Source organism: Felis catus, chromosome E1 (genome assembly GCF_018350175.1).
Source record: "Felis catus isolate Fca126 chromosome E1, F.catus_Fca126_mat1.0, whole genome shotgun sequence".
Taxonomy (NCBI): Eukaryota; Metazoa; Chordata; class Mammalia; order Carnivora; family Felidae; genus Felis; species Felis catus.
Window position 1 is genome coordinate 12,656,402 of NC_058381.1, and position 16,826 is coordinate 12,673,227.

General features: G+C 56.3%; 1 protein-coding gene across 1 annotated transcript in view; it reads left to right on the top strand.

The window, feature by feature from the left end:
• The window catches only part of MAP2K3 (mitogen-activated protein kinase kinase 3), a 29,190-nt gene extending 13,206 nt beyond the window's left edge, over positions 1-15,984 (top strand). The window contains exons 2-12 of the mRNA XM_003996355.4: positions 2,025-2,091; positions 2,475-2,523; positions 3,563-3,676; positions 3,853-3,972; positions 5,296-5,412; positions 6,676-6,727; positions 8,154-8,281; positions 8,746-8,823; positions 13,002-13,141; positions 14,282-14,327; positions 14,956-15,984. Of these exons, the coding sequence (XP_003996404.1) occupies positions 2,025-2,091; positions 2,475-2,523; positions 3,563-3,676; positions 3,853-3,972; positions 5,296-5,412; positions 6,676-6,727; positions 8,154-8,281; positions 8,746-8,823; positions 13,002-13,141; positions 14,282-14,327; positions 14,956-15,039 (995 nt within the window). The 3' untranslated portion in view covers positions 15,040-15,984. The remainder of the gene's footprint in view (positions 1-2,024; positions 2,092-2,474; positions 2,524-3,562; positions 3,677-3,852; positions 3,973-5,295; positions 5,413-6,675; positions 6,728-8,153; positions 8,282-8,745; positions 8,824-13,001; positions 13,142-14,281; positions 14,328-14,955) is intronic.
• Positions 15,985-16,826: the final 842 nt, after the last annotated feature.

The window sequence follows — 16,826 nt, forward strand, 5'->3', positions numbered from 1 at the left end:
GGACCCCCATCCCCACTGGGGCCGTTCTACTTCTCGGTGGTTCATCTGAGGACAGCTGAGGCTGGGCCTCGTCTTCCCTATCCCATCACTCGACAGTGGCGTCAGGCTCTGCCCGGCTGCGGGGTCCAGGCCCCCAAGCCAGGCTCCCAGATGGGGCACTGAGGCCGCACGGCACGGTGTGATGGAGGCTGGATCTGAACCCAGTTCAGAGGTGGCTTCAGGGGTTCAGGTCTCTTAGTGCTCTGTGCACACTCAAAGCAGGCGGTGCAGGGCCTTGGGCAGTTCCCAGTTCCTTGGGTGGCCAGTGGTATGTCTGTGGTGGCCTCGTGAAGCTGGCAGGGAGGGCAGAGCCGACGGCAGGGCATTGCCTGGGAGGTGAGAAGGATATTCCTGCAGGAGCTGGCAAGTGCCCTGGGAGGTTTCGGGGAGTCACGGTCAAGTCCCAGCTCTGCCACCCACATCCTCGGTGGCCTGGACAAGTTACTTCTCTGCTCTGGAAAATGGAGCTCCTTGTTCCGGTTGCCTGGGAGCAGGGGCTGGGGACTCAGGCCTGCCTCGGTCCTCACCGCTGGGCTCCCTGAGGTCCCTCAACTTGCTTTCCTGACTGTGAGGTGGCGTTGTACCTTTTTGGGAGGGTGGCCTAATGAAGCTTCTTCCGCTGTGCCCAGCTCCAGCTGCGTCCAGCGCTCCAGAATGTGGATTCTTCCTTAGGGCACCCGGCCACACTTTCTCAGCTAGCCCGGGAGACGTGGGCACTGGGCCTTGGAGAAGGGAAGCCCCTCTCCCGTCCTTAGGGGTGAGGGTGAGGGAGGTGCGGCCTCGGGACTCAAGGCCTGCCCGGAGCCCTCGGGAGGGAAGCGGGCTTCCTGGGGTGCTCTTGGAGGGGGCAGCAAAGGCAAGAACTTCGTGGGGGTGGGACAGAAACAGGCACCAGGCTTCGGCCTGCAACTCCCCAGCCTGCGTCCGCTCGGGCTTCCCAGCCATCCCTGAGGTGGACGTCTGCGTTCCAAGGTGACAGTTGGGGAAATTGAGGCTCAGAAGAGGGGTGGGCAGCAGAGCTGGGATCTGAAAGGAGTTCTCTCTGCCTCAGATGCTGCCCCTACCCCCGCCCCACCAAGGTTAGCAGCACAAGTGGGAGAAGGAGGCTGTATCTGTTTCTTAGCACCGCAGGCTGGGGGCTTCACAGAAACTTCCTGTCTGACAGTTCTGGAGGCCGGAAGTCCCATCAAGGTGTTGGCTGGCTGGTTCCTTCTGAGGCTGTGAGGGAGGGATCCGTTCCGGGCCTCTCTCCTAGCTTCTGGTATCCTTAGGAGCTCCTTGGCTTGCAGGTGGCCATCTTCTCCCTGTGTCTCCTCACCTTCCAGCTGTGCATGCCTGTCTCTGGGTCCAAATTTCCTTTTCGTAAGGACCCCAGTCATACTGGATTACAGCCCACCCTCATGACCTCGTTTTAACTTAATCGTCTCTGTAAAGACCCCATCTCCAAATAGGGTGACACTCTTAGGACTTCAGCACATGAATTTTCAGGGGGCGCAGCTCAACCCTTACCAGAAACTTTAGGAACAGGGCTTCCGCCTAGGGTGGGAGCACCGGGCCCCGGCAGAAACCTCAGCTGCTCAGACCCGGCCCTACTCCCTGAGGCGGGTGCTCAGTGGCAGCCTGATGTGTGGCCCGGGGGACAGATCTGCAATGGAGCCACCTTCCCGGGAGGCGTACTCTGGAGGCGCCATCTTTTCTTGGGTGGTTTGGGGGGGGGTGATTGCCCGGGGCCCAGTGGGACCCGAGGGCCACTGCCGGGAGGGCCAGTGGGGCTTGAACCAGGAACATCCCGTAGGTGCCCGGAGGTTCCAGGCCTCATCAGGGCCCTGCCCACACTGACCCTCAGCATCTGTGTCTGCACCTGGGGCCCCTTGAGGGCCGGAGGCCTGAGCCGTTTCTGTCCCCAGGTTTGTCCGGCCTAGGGAGTGCCCAGGGGATGTTGATAGACTGAGCTGACCAGATGCCTGACCTTCTCTCCATCTTAGGGAAATCCAAGAGGAAGAAGGATTTACGGATATCCTGCATGTCCAAGCCGCCTGTACCCAACCCTACGTAAGTCCACCTCAGCTTTTCCCCTGGCTCAGCCTGGAGAGGGCCCAGGGGAGGGGAGCAAGCAGGGAGCAACGTGTCCTGGACAGCCCTGGTAGGGTGGCCACAGGGCTCACAGGCGTCGCACATCCGCTCTGTGTCCCCTTCTCACTCATCTCAGAGATGGGAAGGCGAGGCTCCGGCCATGTCTGTGTGGCCACGCCTTGTGTCTGGTACGGCAGAAGCTCAGTGACTGAGACTAGGTGCCTTGAAGAGCACCACCTCCCTCACGCTGCCTCCCGGGGACAGGACGTGTCTCTGGCTCCCGTGCCAGCCTGGTTTGCTCCTTCTCTCGGGGAAGGATGTGGTTCTCTCCGAGGCTCATGGGGTGTGCTTCCTCCCCACAGACCCCCCCGGAACCTGGACTCTCGGACCTTCATCACCATCGGAGACAGGGTAGGTGCTGGCTGCCTACTTGGAGTGGGGCCTTCGTGTCTCTGAATCTCGGTGTCTTCATGACAGATGAGCCCACGCTGACTCTGTAGGGCCTCTTGGAGGTGGCTCTGGGAGGTGGAAGGAGCTGGGCTTGGGAGAGGAGCCTCACGCTCCAGATGGTGGCCGTGTGGCCCTGGGCTGCCCACTTTCAGACCGCCACATTTGGCCTGGGGCGAGTCGGCCTGCCTCGTGGAGCCCTGGAGAGCCAGAGCAGTGTGAAGTTTCCCGATCTCAGAGTTTGGGTCGTGGGGCTGCCTGCGTCCACCTCACCTGTGGGAATGGTGTGTGGAACGTGCAGACTCCTGGCTCTGTCCTCAGAGCCAGCACCTGGGAACCTGCATTTCACATGCACCTCCTGATGCGTGGACACCAGTGGTTGAGATCCTGGCTCCGGGACAGTGCCTCACCCGCAGGAGATACCAAGTGTCTCCAGGCAGAGACCCCACTGTAGAGGCCTCCTCTTGGCCGACAGCCTCTCCCAGGCTAATTTTCCTTCTCTGACACTTGTCACTGGGTGCTGTCCCGTTCATCTAGTTGTTTATTCCTTTCTTGTCTGCCCTACAGTAGAGGGCCTAGGGCCACACTGCTCACTGTGAGGGCAAGACCTTGTTCTGTTCTCTCCAGGAGCTCACACATAGTAGGTGCTCAGTAAATACTGGTTGAATGAAAGATTTAGTCCTACCACCTGAATGGGCTAGGGGACAAGAGGGAAGGGCATCTCTTGAACTCTCTGTGCCTGCCGGGGGCATTTCATAGGTGGTCTTACTTATACCTTGTGGAAGCCTTTGGACGTTGGGGCTGTGCCAGTTTTGTAGAGGGTGACGTGAGTCTGAGAAGTTCAGTGACTTGCCCCAGGTCACACGGCAGAAGGTGGTTGGTATAGGATTTGAGCCCAGGTCTCACTGGCTGTTTTTAATCTCTGCTGCCCCAGCTGTCTCTACTGGGCAAGGTGCGAGGGTAGGCTCCTAACTTGTGGTTTCTCTCATTTCTGTCCCCCAAGAATTTTGAGGTGGAGGCCGATGACCTGGTGACCATCTCAGAGCTGGGCCGTGGAGCCTATGGGGTGGTGGAGAAGGTGCGGCATGCCCAGAGTGGCACCATCATGGCCGTTAAGGTAAGCGGGGCCCCAGCCAGTCAGGGAGGGGACACTTGGGAGGCTTCCTGGAGGAGGCATTGGGGGCTGAGCCTTGAAGGGGAGGCTGAGGGCACCCCTTGAAGCTCCTTGAAGGGTTGGTGGGGTGGTCGCCCTCTGACGTGTGGCGCCTGAACCGTAACCCTCTCTTCCTGCAGCGGATCCGGGCCACTGTGAACTCACAGGAGCAGAAGCGTCTGCTCATGGACTTGGACATCAACATGCGCACGGTCGACTGCTTCTACACTGTCACCTTCTATGGGGCCCTCTTCAGAGAGGTGCGGCCCTGGTGGGAGGGTGGGAGGTGGGTGCCAGGGTACGCTGCCCCACCCCCACCTCTCTTCTGCACACCTGCCCCACTCCGTCTAGCCTGCGGTCCGCTGTTGCTCATGCTGGGCCCCCAGCAGACACTTGCTGAGTGCCCCTGTGTGCCAGGTGCCAGGCACAAGAGTGAGATGGTACATACTGGGTCTTGAGAGCTCAGGCCCAGAGGCCAAACTGCCTGGCTCCCCTGCTTCCTGCCTCAGTTTCCTTGCCTGTGAAATGAGGCCAGTAATTGTGTCCACCTCGAAAGGTTGCATGGGTTTGAAGTGATGTGGCCCAGGGCCACACTCTGCCTGTGTGCTTCACCGGCCTCCAGGCTGGCAGGGCGGGGCTCCAGGTAGGGGCAGTCATGGAGGTATGCGAGGGTCCGACTCTTAGTCTGTGGGAAGGTCTGGATGTGGGGTGAGAGAGGGGTCAGGGTGATGCCATGGCGGAAGGATGGGCTCCCGCGGGATGCTCCCTGACCGTCTACTGGGTTCCCAGTTTTCCTGGGTGCGGTGGACCCATTTGTGAGTCAGCCCCTCATTATCCACCTGTCTGATTGGCTCAGCACCTGCTGAGTGCCAGGTGCAGGCTGGTCATCCCCTTGCTGCTGGGGGTAAGGACACACACCTGGGCCTCACTGCACGTTGGGTCAGAGTTGGCAGGGAGGCACGGGGTCCTGTGGGTACCCCAAGGAGATGCCATACCTAGTCTTCCCAGAAGGCTGTCCTGAAAGATAGGTGGGCGTTTGTGGGGCAACAGGGCGTGGGGGAGGCAGGGCTTTGCAGGAGAAGAAGGGAACCGTCCATCAAGGCCAGAGCTGGGGTGACCCACGCGTGTTGGGGGCCGCAGTGGCTGAGGTCAGGAGGGGTCTGCAGGGCAGGGTCATGGAGCTGAGCTGCAGCCAGATCCTGGGAGCCCTTGTTGGGAGGAACATAATTAGGTGTGTGTTTCAGTCACTTCTTTCTAGAAAACTGCCATGGAATTAGGGATCAGATCGGGGAGACCAGAGGCAAAAGAGGTGGGCAAGGCTGGTGGGTATACTACCTACCTAGTAGTGTGGACAAGCATGGAAGGTGGAGAAGCAGAAGCTGAAAGATTTTGGGGGCAGAAAGGGTGGAGCTGGGAGCTCAGTAAATCTTTGTGGGCTGAGGTGGGCGGGCAGACGTGTCTGTAGGAAGGCCTGACCGGCACGGGGGAGGCAGGCGTGTGCTGACGCTGGCACCAGGGCGGGCTGTCCAGGCCCAGGTGCAGCCTCAGGTAACCCAGGCTGACCTCCAGGTGTCCTTCCACAGGGAGATGTGTGGATCTGCATGGAGCTCATGGACACATCCCTGGACAAGTTCTACCGGAAAGTGCTCGATAAAAACATGACCATTCCAGAGGACATCCTGGGGGAAATTGCCGTGTCTGTAAGTAATTGCCTCAGGCTTGGGTGGGGCTGGGGGGGGTCCCAGTTACATAGCCAGAGGCCCCAGCCCTGCCCCAGTAGGCACAGAGCTCAGCCTAATGGTGATAACTTGGGCGTAGGTGGGTCCCCAGTGTGGCCCTGAACCTGGGTAACTGCCCTCCAGGGACCCAACTCTCCCACTCTGGGTCAGAGCCTTTTTGCGAGGAGACCCCAGAGGCTGGGGCTCCCAGAGCCACATAGATTTGGAAGATCTCAGGCCTCTAGGCCTTTGTGTACAGGCCTGAGCTTTCTAGACCAATTTATTATCATTATTATTACTATTATTAGCGTTTATTTATTTTTGAGAGAGAGAGAGAGAGACAGAGTGTGAGCAGGAGAGGGGCAGAGAGGAAGGGAGACACAGAATCTGAAGCAGGCTCCAGGCTCTGAACTATCAGCACAGAGCCTGACACAGAGCTTGAACTCATGAACCATGAGATCATGACCTGAACTGAAGTCGGATGCCTAACCAGCTGAGCCACCCAGATTCCCCAAGACCATTTTTAAAGAAAGAACTTAGTACTTGCAACTTCCTCATGCCAAAAGATGCCCTGAGACAGCTCATAGAGGTACAAGCTAAGTTGGGGGGAAGGTTAGCATTCAGAATGTTCACCTTTTGAGGTTGAACATTTCTAAAGGAGGGTAGCAACCCTGGGTTTGAGCATCCTGGCAGCCAGAGGGAAAAGGGGTGCTTCTCGATCTTGACTACATCCAGGAACATTTAAAACATACCCATGCCAGGGTAGTGAGTCAGAATCTTTGGGGTAATTGTCCAGGCTTCCCCTGTGTCTCCCTGAGGGGAATGGCTTAAGCATATAGCCCACTGGCTCTCATGAAGGAGAGGGGCCAGGGATGCTGCAGAAGGGCTAGGTTTTACCCCATAGCCTGGTAGGAGGTGTTGACAGCCTCTTGGAGGGGTCACAGGTCTGGGACTCTGAGGGTCTTGGGTACATCATTTCCCTGGTAAAGGCTTGGTTGGGCCTGAGACCTTGGCCCTCTAGGGTTGGTGGGAGAAAAGTAGGAGGTTGGGTGTGCCTGCACCAAGAAGGCCATGACAGCAGGGTGAATGGGGGGATGGGAGCACGAGCCTGGGGTAGCGAGGGGCCGGGCCATGTGTATGGGAGAGGGAGACAGGTGGACGAGGGTAGGGGTCTTCCTGGTCTGTCATTGTCGATGCCACCGGAAGTAACACAGTCTGTCTTTCCTCCTCCTGCGCCGATGCCAGATCGTCCGGGCACTGGAGCATCTGCACAGCAAGCTGTCCGTGATCCACAGAGGTCAGTGCCTGCCACTCACCATCCGGGAGGGGCCTGCAGGCTACTCATACACGGTCCCGCCCAGTCCTGCAAGGAGGGCGGACCTTCCCCTTTTCCAAGATGAGCCACCTTCTCAGGTGATAGGTAGTCATGTGCCCGTTGGGGTCAGGAGCTGAGCCTGCTTCCCAGTCCAGGCCACTGTCAACCTCTCCAAACCATTTTCCTTGGCTTCCGCCCCCCCACCCCCCCCATGCCCCCATGTGCTTCCCTTAGGTTTGCTGGTGCTCGGAGCAAAAATTGGACATTCGTCCTGGGAATGCTGCTGAATTTGCTTCGACGTATCATTTATATATCATGAAATGCTCAGATCTGTAGTTACCATTCAATGAGTCTGTTTAGAGTTTACATCCACATGAAACCCTGGCCCTTTTGAGGATGCAGGATGTTTCCACCCTCTTCCGCACCCCCAGAAACTTCTCTGTGCCTTTCTTGGTCAGCCCCCGCCCCTGCATACCCCCTGCACCTCTCATCTGATTTTTCCTACAGTAAGTTGGTTTTACGTGTCCTTGAACTTCATGTGAATGGATTCACATGGCCTCTCTCCGCCCTTTTTCACTCGGCCTAATGTTTCTGAGGTTCACCGGGGCTGTGTGTGTCACAGTTCTTTCCTTTTCGTTCTGAGTAGTTCACTATCCCAGACGTACTGTTTTTTGCAAAGTTAAATTAGACCAGGCCTGCTTTGACCACTCAGTCGCCATCCCAGCTCCGGCCCCAGGTCACCCCTGTGGTGGTTCAGTATGGAACCTGTGGTTCTCTTCCTATGCATTTCTATCCTGACGCACACAGGAAAGCATGCCGGTTTACATGTGTCTTGTGTGTGCTTTTGCTGGACGATTCCCTGCTGCGTGCCCCGTGGCATGCTCTGTGTGGGCCTCGAGTCATGGCGTGGGCTCCGTGTTTTCATGCGCCTCTCCTGTGTTTTTGCTGCTGCCCTGTGCTTCCTGGCCGAAACTCTCAGCATAGATGCTCGCGTGATTTCTGGCTTCTGTCAGTGATGCTCCGCCCCACCAAATCCCCAGCCCGGGAGGACCCCAGAGCTAGAAGTTATACCAGGAAATAGGCCGAGTCCGGCTGTGGGGCTGCCCGGCGGGTGTGAGGTTTGCCCCCGGACCTTGTGTCCAAAGTGCTGATGGTGGACACAGAGATGAGGTCCTGGTAGAGACTCACTTCCTTCCCTACTCGTGGCCGGTGACTAGGGCACATTCTGGCTTCGCTGCCTCCATCTTTGTGACCTTGGCCTGGAGCGGAGCCTCTCAGAGCCTTATCTCTCATCCACTCCCTGGCATCATGTGCCCCTTGGGTGACTGGGGCGTAGGAGGAGCCTGCTGGCCTCCAGCGGAGACTCACAACCCCACATGAAGAAGAAGGTGTGTTCTGTCCCTGGCAGATGTGAAGCCGTCCAATGTCCTCATCAACAAGGAGGGTCATGTGAAGATGTGCGACTTCGGGATTAGCGGCTATTTGGTGGACTCTGTGGCCAAGACGCTGGATGCTGGCTGCAAGCCCTACATGGCTGTGAGTGGCCCCACACCGCTCCGGGTCCCAAACCACAGCTGAGGTTCAGGAGGGACGTGCCTGGGAGCTCATCGTCGGGCCATGTCCTCTGTCCATTGGGGTGGCCAGAGCCCCTCTTTACCCTGGGTATTAGCTGTGCTCCAAAGTGCCCGTTTGGGTGATAAGTTTCATACACAGCCACATGGTGGTGGCTTGTGGTATCTTTGTGGGTCCCAAGTCTGTCCCAGTGGCCTGGGCAGGGGTAGCTGCGAGGCATGGTTTGGGCGTTCACCACAAGACCCTGGCCCTCGCTGGCCTCAGTTTTCTCACCTGCCCCATGGGGGGTGGGGAGTGGGATAGGATGAGCACTGACCCCTCCGTTTGGGGTGGGAGAGGCAAGACCCAGCCGAGGGAACCTTGGGCGGCCCCTCCTCTTGCCCCTCACCAGGGTGTGTGTGTTCATGTCTCACTGGTCCCTTTTACAGCCCGAGAGAATCAACCCGGAGCTGAACCAGAAGGGCTACAACGTCAAGTCCGACGTCTGGAGCCTCGGCATCACCATGGTACTGCTCGGAGCTGGGTCCAGCCCTTGCTGGTCGGGCGGGGGCCAGGGTGGGGCCGGGCCCAGTCCATGAGCTTTTGGAGGGCCCATCAGATAGTTTAGGCCTGGAAAAAAGTGTTGGCTTCACAATCTGAGAAGAAAATGTACCATCAAAAGTTATGGTATATTTAAGAGAATATCTATAGATGGCATTAGGTCCTTCCCTAGTGGGGAGGTGTGTCCTCCATGAAAGTTCTTGATGGCTTGTGATAATTTGTCCGTTAGACTTTCTCCAGAGCTCACTGTGCTTGTTGAGAAATCACAGGCAAGTCCAAATTAAGTGGGCTTCTGGTACCCAAATAATTTAAAAAGCAAAATGGCAAAAATTAAAAGAAAAAAATTTTTTTTTTGTCATAGCAACAAGTTTGTTGCTTGTGAGGTCCTTGTGCATTTCCTTGAGTGTGGTAGGATGGGGCAGTGGGCTCTCAGTCCTGGGCTGTGGGGGCTTGGGTGGGGTGGGGCAGGTGCCCAGCAGAGCTGGGGTGGCTGCACGAGGTCCAAGAGGAGGGCGGGGCTCGTGTGCTGCATGCTCTTTCTAGAACTGCCCAGCCAACGCCTGCTCGTGCCTGAGTCAGGGCTTGGCTCCGGTGTAGGTCAAGGTTTATTTATATATTTCTTTAGAAAGCCCCTTCTGGTACCCATGTGGAGAATGGGCTGAAGGGACAGGAAAAAGACCAGGATGCGAGTACCCCTCCCGCCCCCCGCAAGAATACCTGGGAAAAGGTTACTGTCATGGTGGCCCCAGTATGCACACGGGACTGACTCCGTTGGCTGAGGGGTCATCAGCCTCTATTCCGATCCCAACCATTGGGACTAATGGGTTGTGTCTGGGGTGTGGATTAGCCCTTGATGTTTGCTTGGTGTCAGCACCCTCCCTGTCCCAGCCCTTCTGGCCGCCAGCTCTTAGGGACAGGGTATAATTGGTAATCAAAAATCAAACCAGTAAAATACCTCGTGGGAAGGGGCGTGGAGAGGAGAGATTCAGGTACGAGTGGAGCAGCATTAATCTTCTGAGGAGGTGTGGGAGGAACCCACAGGGCTTTCTGGGTGAAGGCCCTGAGGTGGGGTGTGCCTAGTATCTGCCTGGGGGCCAGAATCGAGGGGAGATCAGAAAAGGGCGAGGCGGGAGTTCAGGATCAACGTAGATGTTTTGGATCTTACCGATAATGCAGCTTTATCATCCTGTTCCCCCTCCTCGCTGTGACTGGTAAGCTGTGTCTGTGTGCAATAACCAGGAAAGGTCCAAAATCAAAATCATTTGTCAGAGACACAGAATCGGGTGATGCCTTTGGTTTTGCTTGATAGTGCCAACACGATCGTTTTCTACTTGTGTGTTTTTTCTCGGAGCAGAGAGGAGTAGTCAGAGCCTAAAGGTGCACGCTGTGCCTGCAGATAAGAGCTTCTCGCCTCCTGAGTTAAAAAAAATAAGAGCAAACTCCTGCAGGATGTACAGACTGCACAGAACTGGTTGGATGTTAGAGACCCCATTCATGACCGCTTGACACACACACCCCCCTGCTCCCCCCCATCCATCCCTGCCTCCCATCCATCTGTCCATCTGTCATTACTGGGGACCCACCGCATCCCGGTGACGTTCTGGTGTCTCTGGTGGAACTTGGGCAAGTGCGTGCTTAGTGCGTACTTCAGTTAGCAAATGCTGCGTAACAAAGTGGGCCTGAACCTAGTGACATAAACCAATAATAGTTTATTTTTTCTGCTGTTTCTGTATTCCGGACCGGGTTAGCCAGGCAGTTCTTCCACTACACTTGGCTCTGGTTGGGGTCAGGGCTGGGCCGGAAGGTCCAAGAGGGCTCTGCAAACGTGGGGCCTTCACGCAGCTTCCTCCTGGCTGACTGCCCGCCGGGTTCCTCATAACGTGGTGGGGAGGGTAGTTGAAATCTTTTGTGGTGGCTTCCACGAGAGGAGAGCTCTTACGTGCTTGTCAGAGGACTGGCATAATGTCTCCTCTGCCTCATTATGTTGGTCATAGTGCCACAGGCCAGCCCAGGTTCAAGGAGGAATGAACTCCAGGTCTAGATCGGGGGGCCGGCAGGTGCTCACAGGAGAAGCTGTAATAGCAGCTTAGGGAACTGGCTGCCTTGGTACAGGTTAGGTTCCCTCCCCCCATAAGTTACAAAGGTAATAGAACAACATCTAAGAATACAGAAGAAAAATAAAAGGGGGAAGAAAAATCAGTGTGACTGTTCTCAAAGACACACAGCCCCTTCTTCCTGCTGTCAGCTGCCAACGTTGTGCGTTTCCTTCTAGATGTTTTGCCTTTTTCTAAAAAACCTCTATGGTTTTTATTTCACTTTTTTCACTTAGCATCTCATCACTCGTGTTCCTCTGGGTAGTTACAAATCCCTGTAGGCATCTCTTCGAGAGACTCCACAGCCAACTGCCACCATCTACTCAGTCCCTAATGTGAGGCGTTTCACTCGTTTCTGGTTTTTTCTTTCCATTTGAAATCCCCGGCCGATCTGGGGGAGTGACCGGTGAAGCGCTGTGCGCCGGGCCTGTCACTCTGGGTGGTCTTCTCCAGTGCTCTGAGCCCACCCCGAGAGGCCCTCTGCAGGCACTTGACCACAGCCGGAACATATAGATATGGCATGATATTTGGGAAGGCTCTGGGCTGTAACGAGTGTTGATCAAGTGCCGATCATGTGAACACCTGAATGACGGGTACGGCCGAGACTCAGCCGCCCTGCGGCAGGCCAGTCCCCGGCACTGGGTGTTTAGACTGCTTCTTAATGTTCACTATTACAGATCACACCACACCGTGCATTTTTGTGCCCAGAGGCTGTTTTGTTTTGGGTTTCATACTTTGCGCTCTTTAGAAAAAATTACCGGGAAAAAAGATTACGAGGTCAAGAGTCTGGACCGTTTTCTGTTTTCCTAATTATGAGCTCTAGTAGGCCACAGGGTCCTTCCCTGGAAACCCGTAGAGGATCCTCACTTCTGCTGGTTGGAGTCGGTGCACATTCTAGGAAAAAGCACCCTGAATTTGTCCCGTGAAAATACACACAGGATCACCACCATTCCCGCTGGATTGCGCACACCCTCCATCTGAGAGTTTTTATTTATGTCTTGGCTGGAAAGGGGCCTTGAGCCTAATGGGAAGGCCCTTTCTTAGCACAATAATTAGTGATCTGTTCAGGCGCCAGTTGCCAACACGAAGCATTTGTTTGAGCCGAGGTCTCTTGTGTTCATTATGGTGATTATGGCCTGTCAGTGAGCAGTCTCTGTGCTATTCCAGGCGGGGGCCTGGGCTGACCTGATTTTTTTTTTTTTTTAATCTTGGCAGTCAAACTCGGAACCCAGAGTTTATCGTAAGATAGCTGGTCTTTTCCACAAATGACTTCCCACCAACTAGGTGCCTGGCACGGGTGCCGAGGCCAGGTGGCCTTGATGTCACCTGCAGGCAGGCCCGGGTTCAGGAGGAGGGACAAGGCCACCATGGCCATGTGTCCAGGGGGTCAGCAGGGATTGGGAGGTCTTCCTGGAGGAGGAGGCATTGGAAATGAGTCCTGCAGGACACCGCTGGGTGGGGGTGGGGGAGGGAGAAGGAGGAGGGGCATCTGCAAACTTCAGTCCTCGACGGGCCTGAGGGGCTGTTGCAGAGACGAAGCAGCTGACCAAGTGCCGGCCTCACCGTCTACAGCTCTGGGGAGAGATCGGCTTCTGAGAATAATTCCATTTCCCATTTGCCTGCTCTGTCATAACCACAACCGTCCAAATAAGTGGCAGCAGATACTTAGACCTTGTGGAGACGTTAGGGAGAGGAGTGGCAGTTCTTTGCCGACGGCTGCCTTGTGGCAGGTGTCCCAGGGTCGCCGGCTGCTCTGATTTTTCCAGACTAGCTGGAAGTTGGGTTTTTACGTAAAACTTTCTGCGTTTAGATTGTTTAAGAGCCCGATGACATTCAAGCCAGTTACAATCCGGTCCTAGATTTGCTTCGTGAGCCGTGGTCTGTGCCGGCTGGGTTACAGGAACCGGCTGTTGGTGTCACCCCGGCTCTCACAACCCGCGTTGTGGCCCGGCTTGGGGCGCCAAGCCAAGACAGGCAGGTTTCCCCAAATGCTCTGTCTCCGGGTGCAGAGTGTGGGCGCATCTGACCCCGTGCCGCTGTCCCCACCGCAGATCGAGATGGCCATTCTACGGTTTCCTTATGAATCCTGGGGGACCCCGTTCCAGCAGCTGAAACAGGTTGTGGAGGAGCCATCTCCCCAGCTCCCAGCTGACTCGTTCTCTCCCGAGTTTGTGGACTTCACCGCACAGTGGTGAGTGAGCAGCCCTGCGGTGGCTCTGGGGCCTCCCCAAGCCCCGGTCAGCACCCCTCCCTGCCCCGGCCAGATTCCCGCTCTTCCCTCGCCTGGCCCCCTTCTCCTTGAGCAGATAAACCCCCAAACAGCATAGCCTCAAAATATGCAAGGCAGAAATAGAACACGAGGAAAATCTGGCAAACTGTGGTCCTAGAGGTGGACAGACCTAGAGGGGGACAGTCCCGGAGGTGGAGAGTCCTAGAGGGGGACAGTCCTAGAGATGGACAGACCAGGTAGACCGAAAAAGCAAACAAAAAACAGGATTCGAACAGCGTTAACAGAGTTGCTTTTATTGCTGTTGAGAACTTTGTACCAAATTAAAGAATGCCCGTGTGAGCTTCATGTAAAAAAATATATATCGTGTTAGAGATTACAAAGGAAATGGGGAGAAGGGAAAAGGCAGACTCATATAGGTCATGTTCCTTGCCTGTAGTTAAATCAAACAAAAAGTGCATAACTGAAGAGGAAAAAGATACGTGGAAATTCAAAGTAAATTCTTGTGACCAACTCTTGGGGTTTGAAAGAGGTTTGAAAAATAGAAATACAAAGTATTCAGAAGTGAAAGAACATATCAACATATCTATGTGTCGCGGGCAAAGAGCAACTCAGAGGAAGATTTGTATTCTTTATTTCTTTTATTAGAAAATAAGAAAGACCAAAAACAAATGAGCCCCACAAACAGAGTGCCTGGTCACCTTGATCCCTTACACTGAGGCCTCCCCTCTCCCAAGACCCGTGATAAGGAATTTCCCTTCTGAGTCAGGATACTGACGACACGATTGTTAACTATTGCATCTCAATGTCATTTGGCATTGGGGTCATGGAGAACTCCCTAGACCTCTCTAGAGGCAAAAAAACGAATACCCCAAGAGGCACGGGAAGTTCGTCCAAGTCTCTGTAGTTTGTACCCACAGATCCCACTCCATCCTCAGGACCCCCCTCCCCCCACCCCCCCGCGCCCGAATAGCCGCCCCCTCGCCGTTGCCCCAGGAGCACGTGTGTTCTAAGTGCCCGGTTAGAGGTGAGCCCACCCTGGCTCGGCCGGCCTAGAGACCTCCTTTATGCCGGCCTGGCTCAGCCTGCCCTGTTCTCTCCTAGCCTGAGGAAGAGCCCCGCGGAGCGCATGAGCTACCTGGAGCTGATGGTAAGTGCGGGGCACGGGCAGCGGATTGGCGGGGCTCTGGGGAGGGGGCTGCCTCCCTGTGCACAGAGATGGGCAGCGCCTTCGGCCCGCCTCTGTCTTGATTCCTTCAGGTGTGCAGCCGTTGGCTCGGACGTACCCTGGCGCCCTCCCCCGCCTCCACACCAGGCCCCGTGGAGGGGCACACGGCCACGCTCTGACACACAGGGCGGAGGGGCGGGGCGTGGTGCACGGTGGCGGGAGGCGAGCCATTTTATCCCCAGGCATCAGGGAAGGCTTCACAGAGGAGGTGATATGTGAACTGGGTTTGGAAGGGTGAATGAGGATTTATTTGCTGCTGGAGAGGGCGTTCCACTTGGCTGGAGGCCTGGCGTGTGTGGGGAAAGGGAGTGTGGTGTGGCCAGGGGATGGCTGCAGGAGGGCCGAGGAGGGAGCCGTCAACCTGTCTCTAGAAGGAGGGCTCCCTGAAGATGGAGGTCCTAGAAGGATGAGTAGGAGTTGGCCAGGCAGGAGAGAGGTGTCCTGGGCAGGAGGAGCACCCAGGGGTTGGGGCTGGTTTGGGGACGTTGGGGCGTCTCCACCTCGCCTCCTCACCCTTACCCGAGGTGACTGCCCTCTCTTGTCCCACCAGGAGCACCCTTTCTTCACCTTGCACAAAACCAAGAAGACGGACATTGCTGCCTTTGTGAAGGAGATCCTGGGGGAGGACTCGTAGGGGGTGGGGCCGTGGACTCCGCTCTGGCCCTCCAGCGCCCCACAGCCCTCCCTGCCAGGGCAGTGCTTGCCCACACCCATAAGCTACTGCCACCCCGGCCTTGGGTGTTTGGGGAGGAATCAAGGGGGCTGCTTGTGTCTGGCTTGGCAACAGGCCATTGGTCCCGAGTGCCAAAGAACCAGACCGCCAGAGCCCCCAGCCAGGCCCGCGTGGGCCCCACCAGTGCCTCTGCCCCTGCTGCTCCAAGGACCCCAAGTCTCCAGCCCCCGAGATCCTGGACTTGGAGGGGCCTGGATGGCCTCCACCGGACCCCGCTGCCCCTCGCAGAGAAGGCAGCCAGTGCCTGTGTTCAGGAAGCTGCCTTGGCCCAAGCCCTGGACGCCACCCAAGTTGTATATTTTTTTATCTCTTGACCGAATGGACTTTGCACACTTTGGCCTAGGGTGGCCACACCTCTGTCCTGGCATCAGTGTGGGGGACACGATCGGGGGATGAGCCATGTGAATCCGCCAGAGCCCCCACGAGTGCGAGGACAGAGCCGCCCGAGCCTTCACCCCAGCACTGGCAAATAGGGCCTCTAAGGGCACTCGGGCTCAACCTAGCCCCGCCCACTGCCTCGGGAGTGGGGGAGGGTTGTTTCACTTTTTTGTTTTAATTTATCCTCTTTTTTTTTTTTTTTTTTCTCTTGCTTTGTGGGTTTGCCTGGTTTCTCTTGCATGGTTTGGAGCCGATCACGTTTCTCTCACCCCCTAGGGACCAGCAGGTGGAGAACCCCTGCCTCTGCTCAGGCTGGGGTCTAGGGGGACGGGCCCAAGGTCTCTGCTCAGAGAGGTGCTAGGGGAGCTGTCTAGCTCACTCTCCTTGGGGACCGGCTCAACAGGGGCTGTGGATTTGCTTTTGGTGTTGTTTAAAAAAAAAAAAAAAAAGAAAAAAATATATTTTTTTGAAGAAAGACTGCCCAGGGTCTTCTCCCTGATGGGTTGGGGCAGTTACCTGATTGTTGTTTTAATTTAAAAAAAAAAAAAAAAAGTGGGACACAGGTTGTGTGAGACTGTGTGTCATAGCGGCGAGCCCCACTCCTTGGTGAAGATCTGTGCCCACGGAAGGACCCCTTGATCCTGGGACAGGGCCAGGGGAGTGTGATTGGGGGAGGGGGTGCCTGCTGAACTCCCCAGGGCCCTGCACTTGACAGGCCCTTCCCCATGTGAGGACACGGAAGCTCCCAGACAAGGCTCCAGGCCCTGTGCTGGATGCTGGACAGAGCAGACACAGGCCCGATCCACTGGGGGAACGGCCCGTCCCGCCGCCATTGAAGGTTGCATCAGCCTTGGCACACTCACCTCCTCGAGGGTGTTGTGTTCCTGTCGCAGGTAACATTGTTCTCCCCGGTTCACGAGAAAACAGGCCCAGAAAGCTGAAGTGACTTGCTCAAAGCCACACACCTTGGGAGATGGAGGAACTGAGGCTTGGGGACAGGGATAGGCCCCCTGGAGAGGGCTCTGAGGAGAGCCGGGGGCAGCTCAAGGAAGGCCTCCTTGCCAGGGTCCAGTGGGGCTCTGTGATCCTGTGATCCTTGAGGCCTGGGCTAGGGCTGACACCCTCCCTAGCAGACGGGAATGTGTTTGCTTGTATAAGAACTGTGTCTGGCTTCAGGCACAGTTAGATCCAGGAACCTGGTTAATATCCCGAGGAATTTGTGTCCAGCTTAGCTTTGTTTCCTCTGTCTGGGCTTCATGCTTCCCTCATGAGGGCAAGTCAGGACCCAGTGGCTCCCCCAGCTTAGTGAA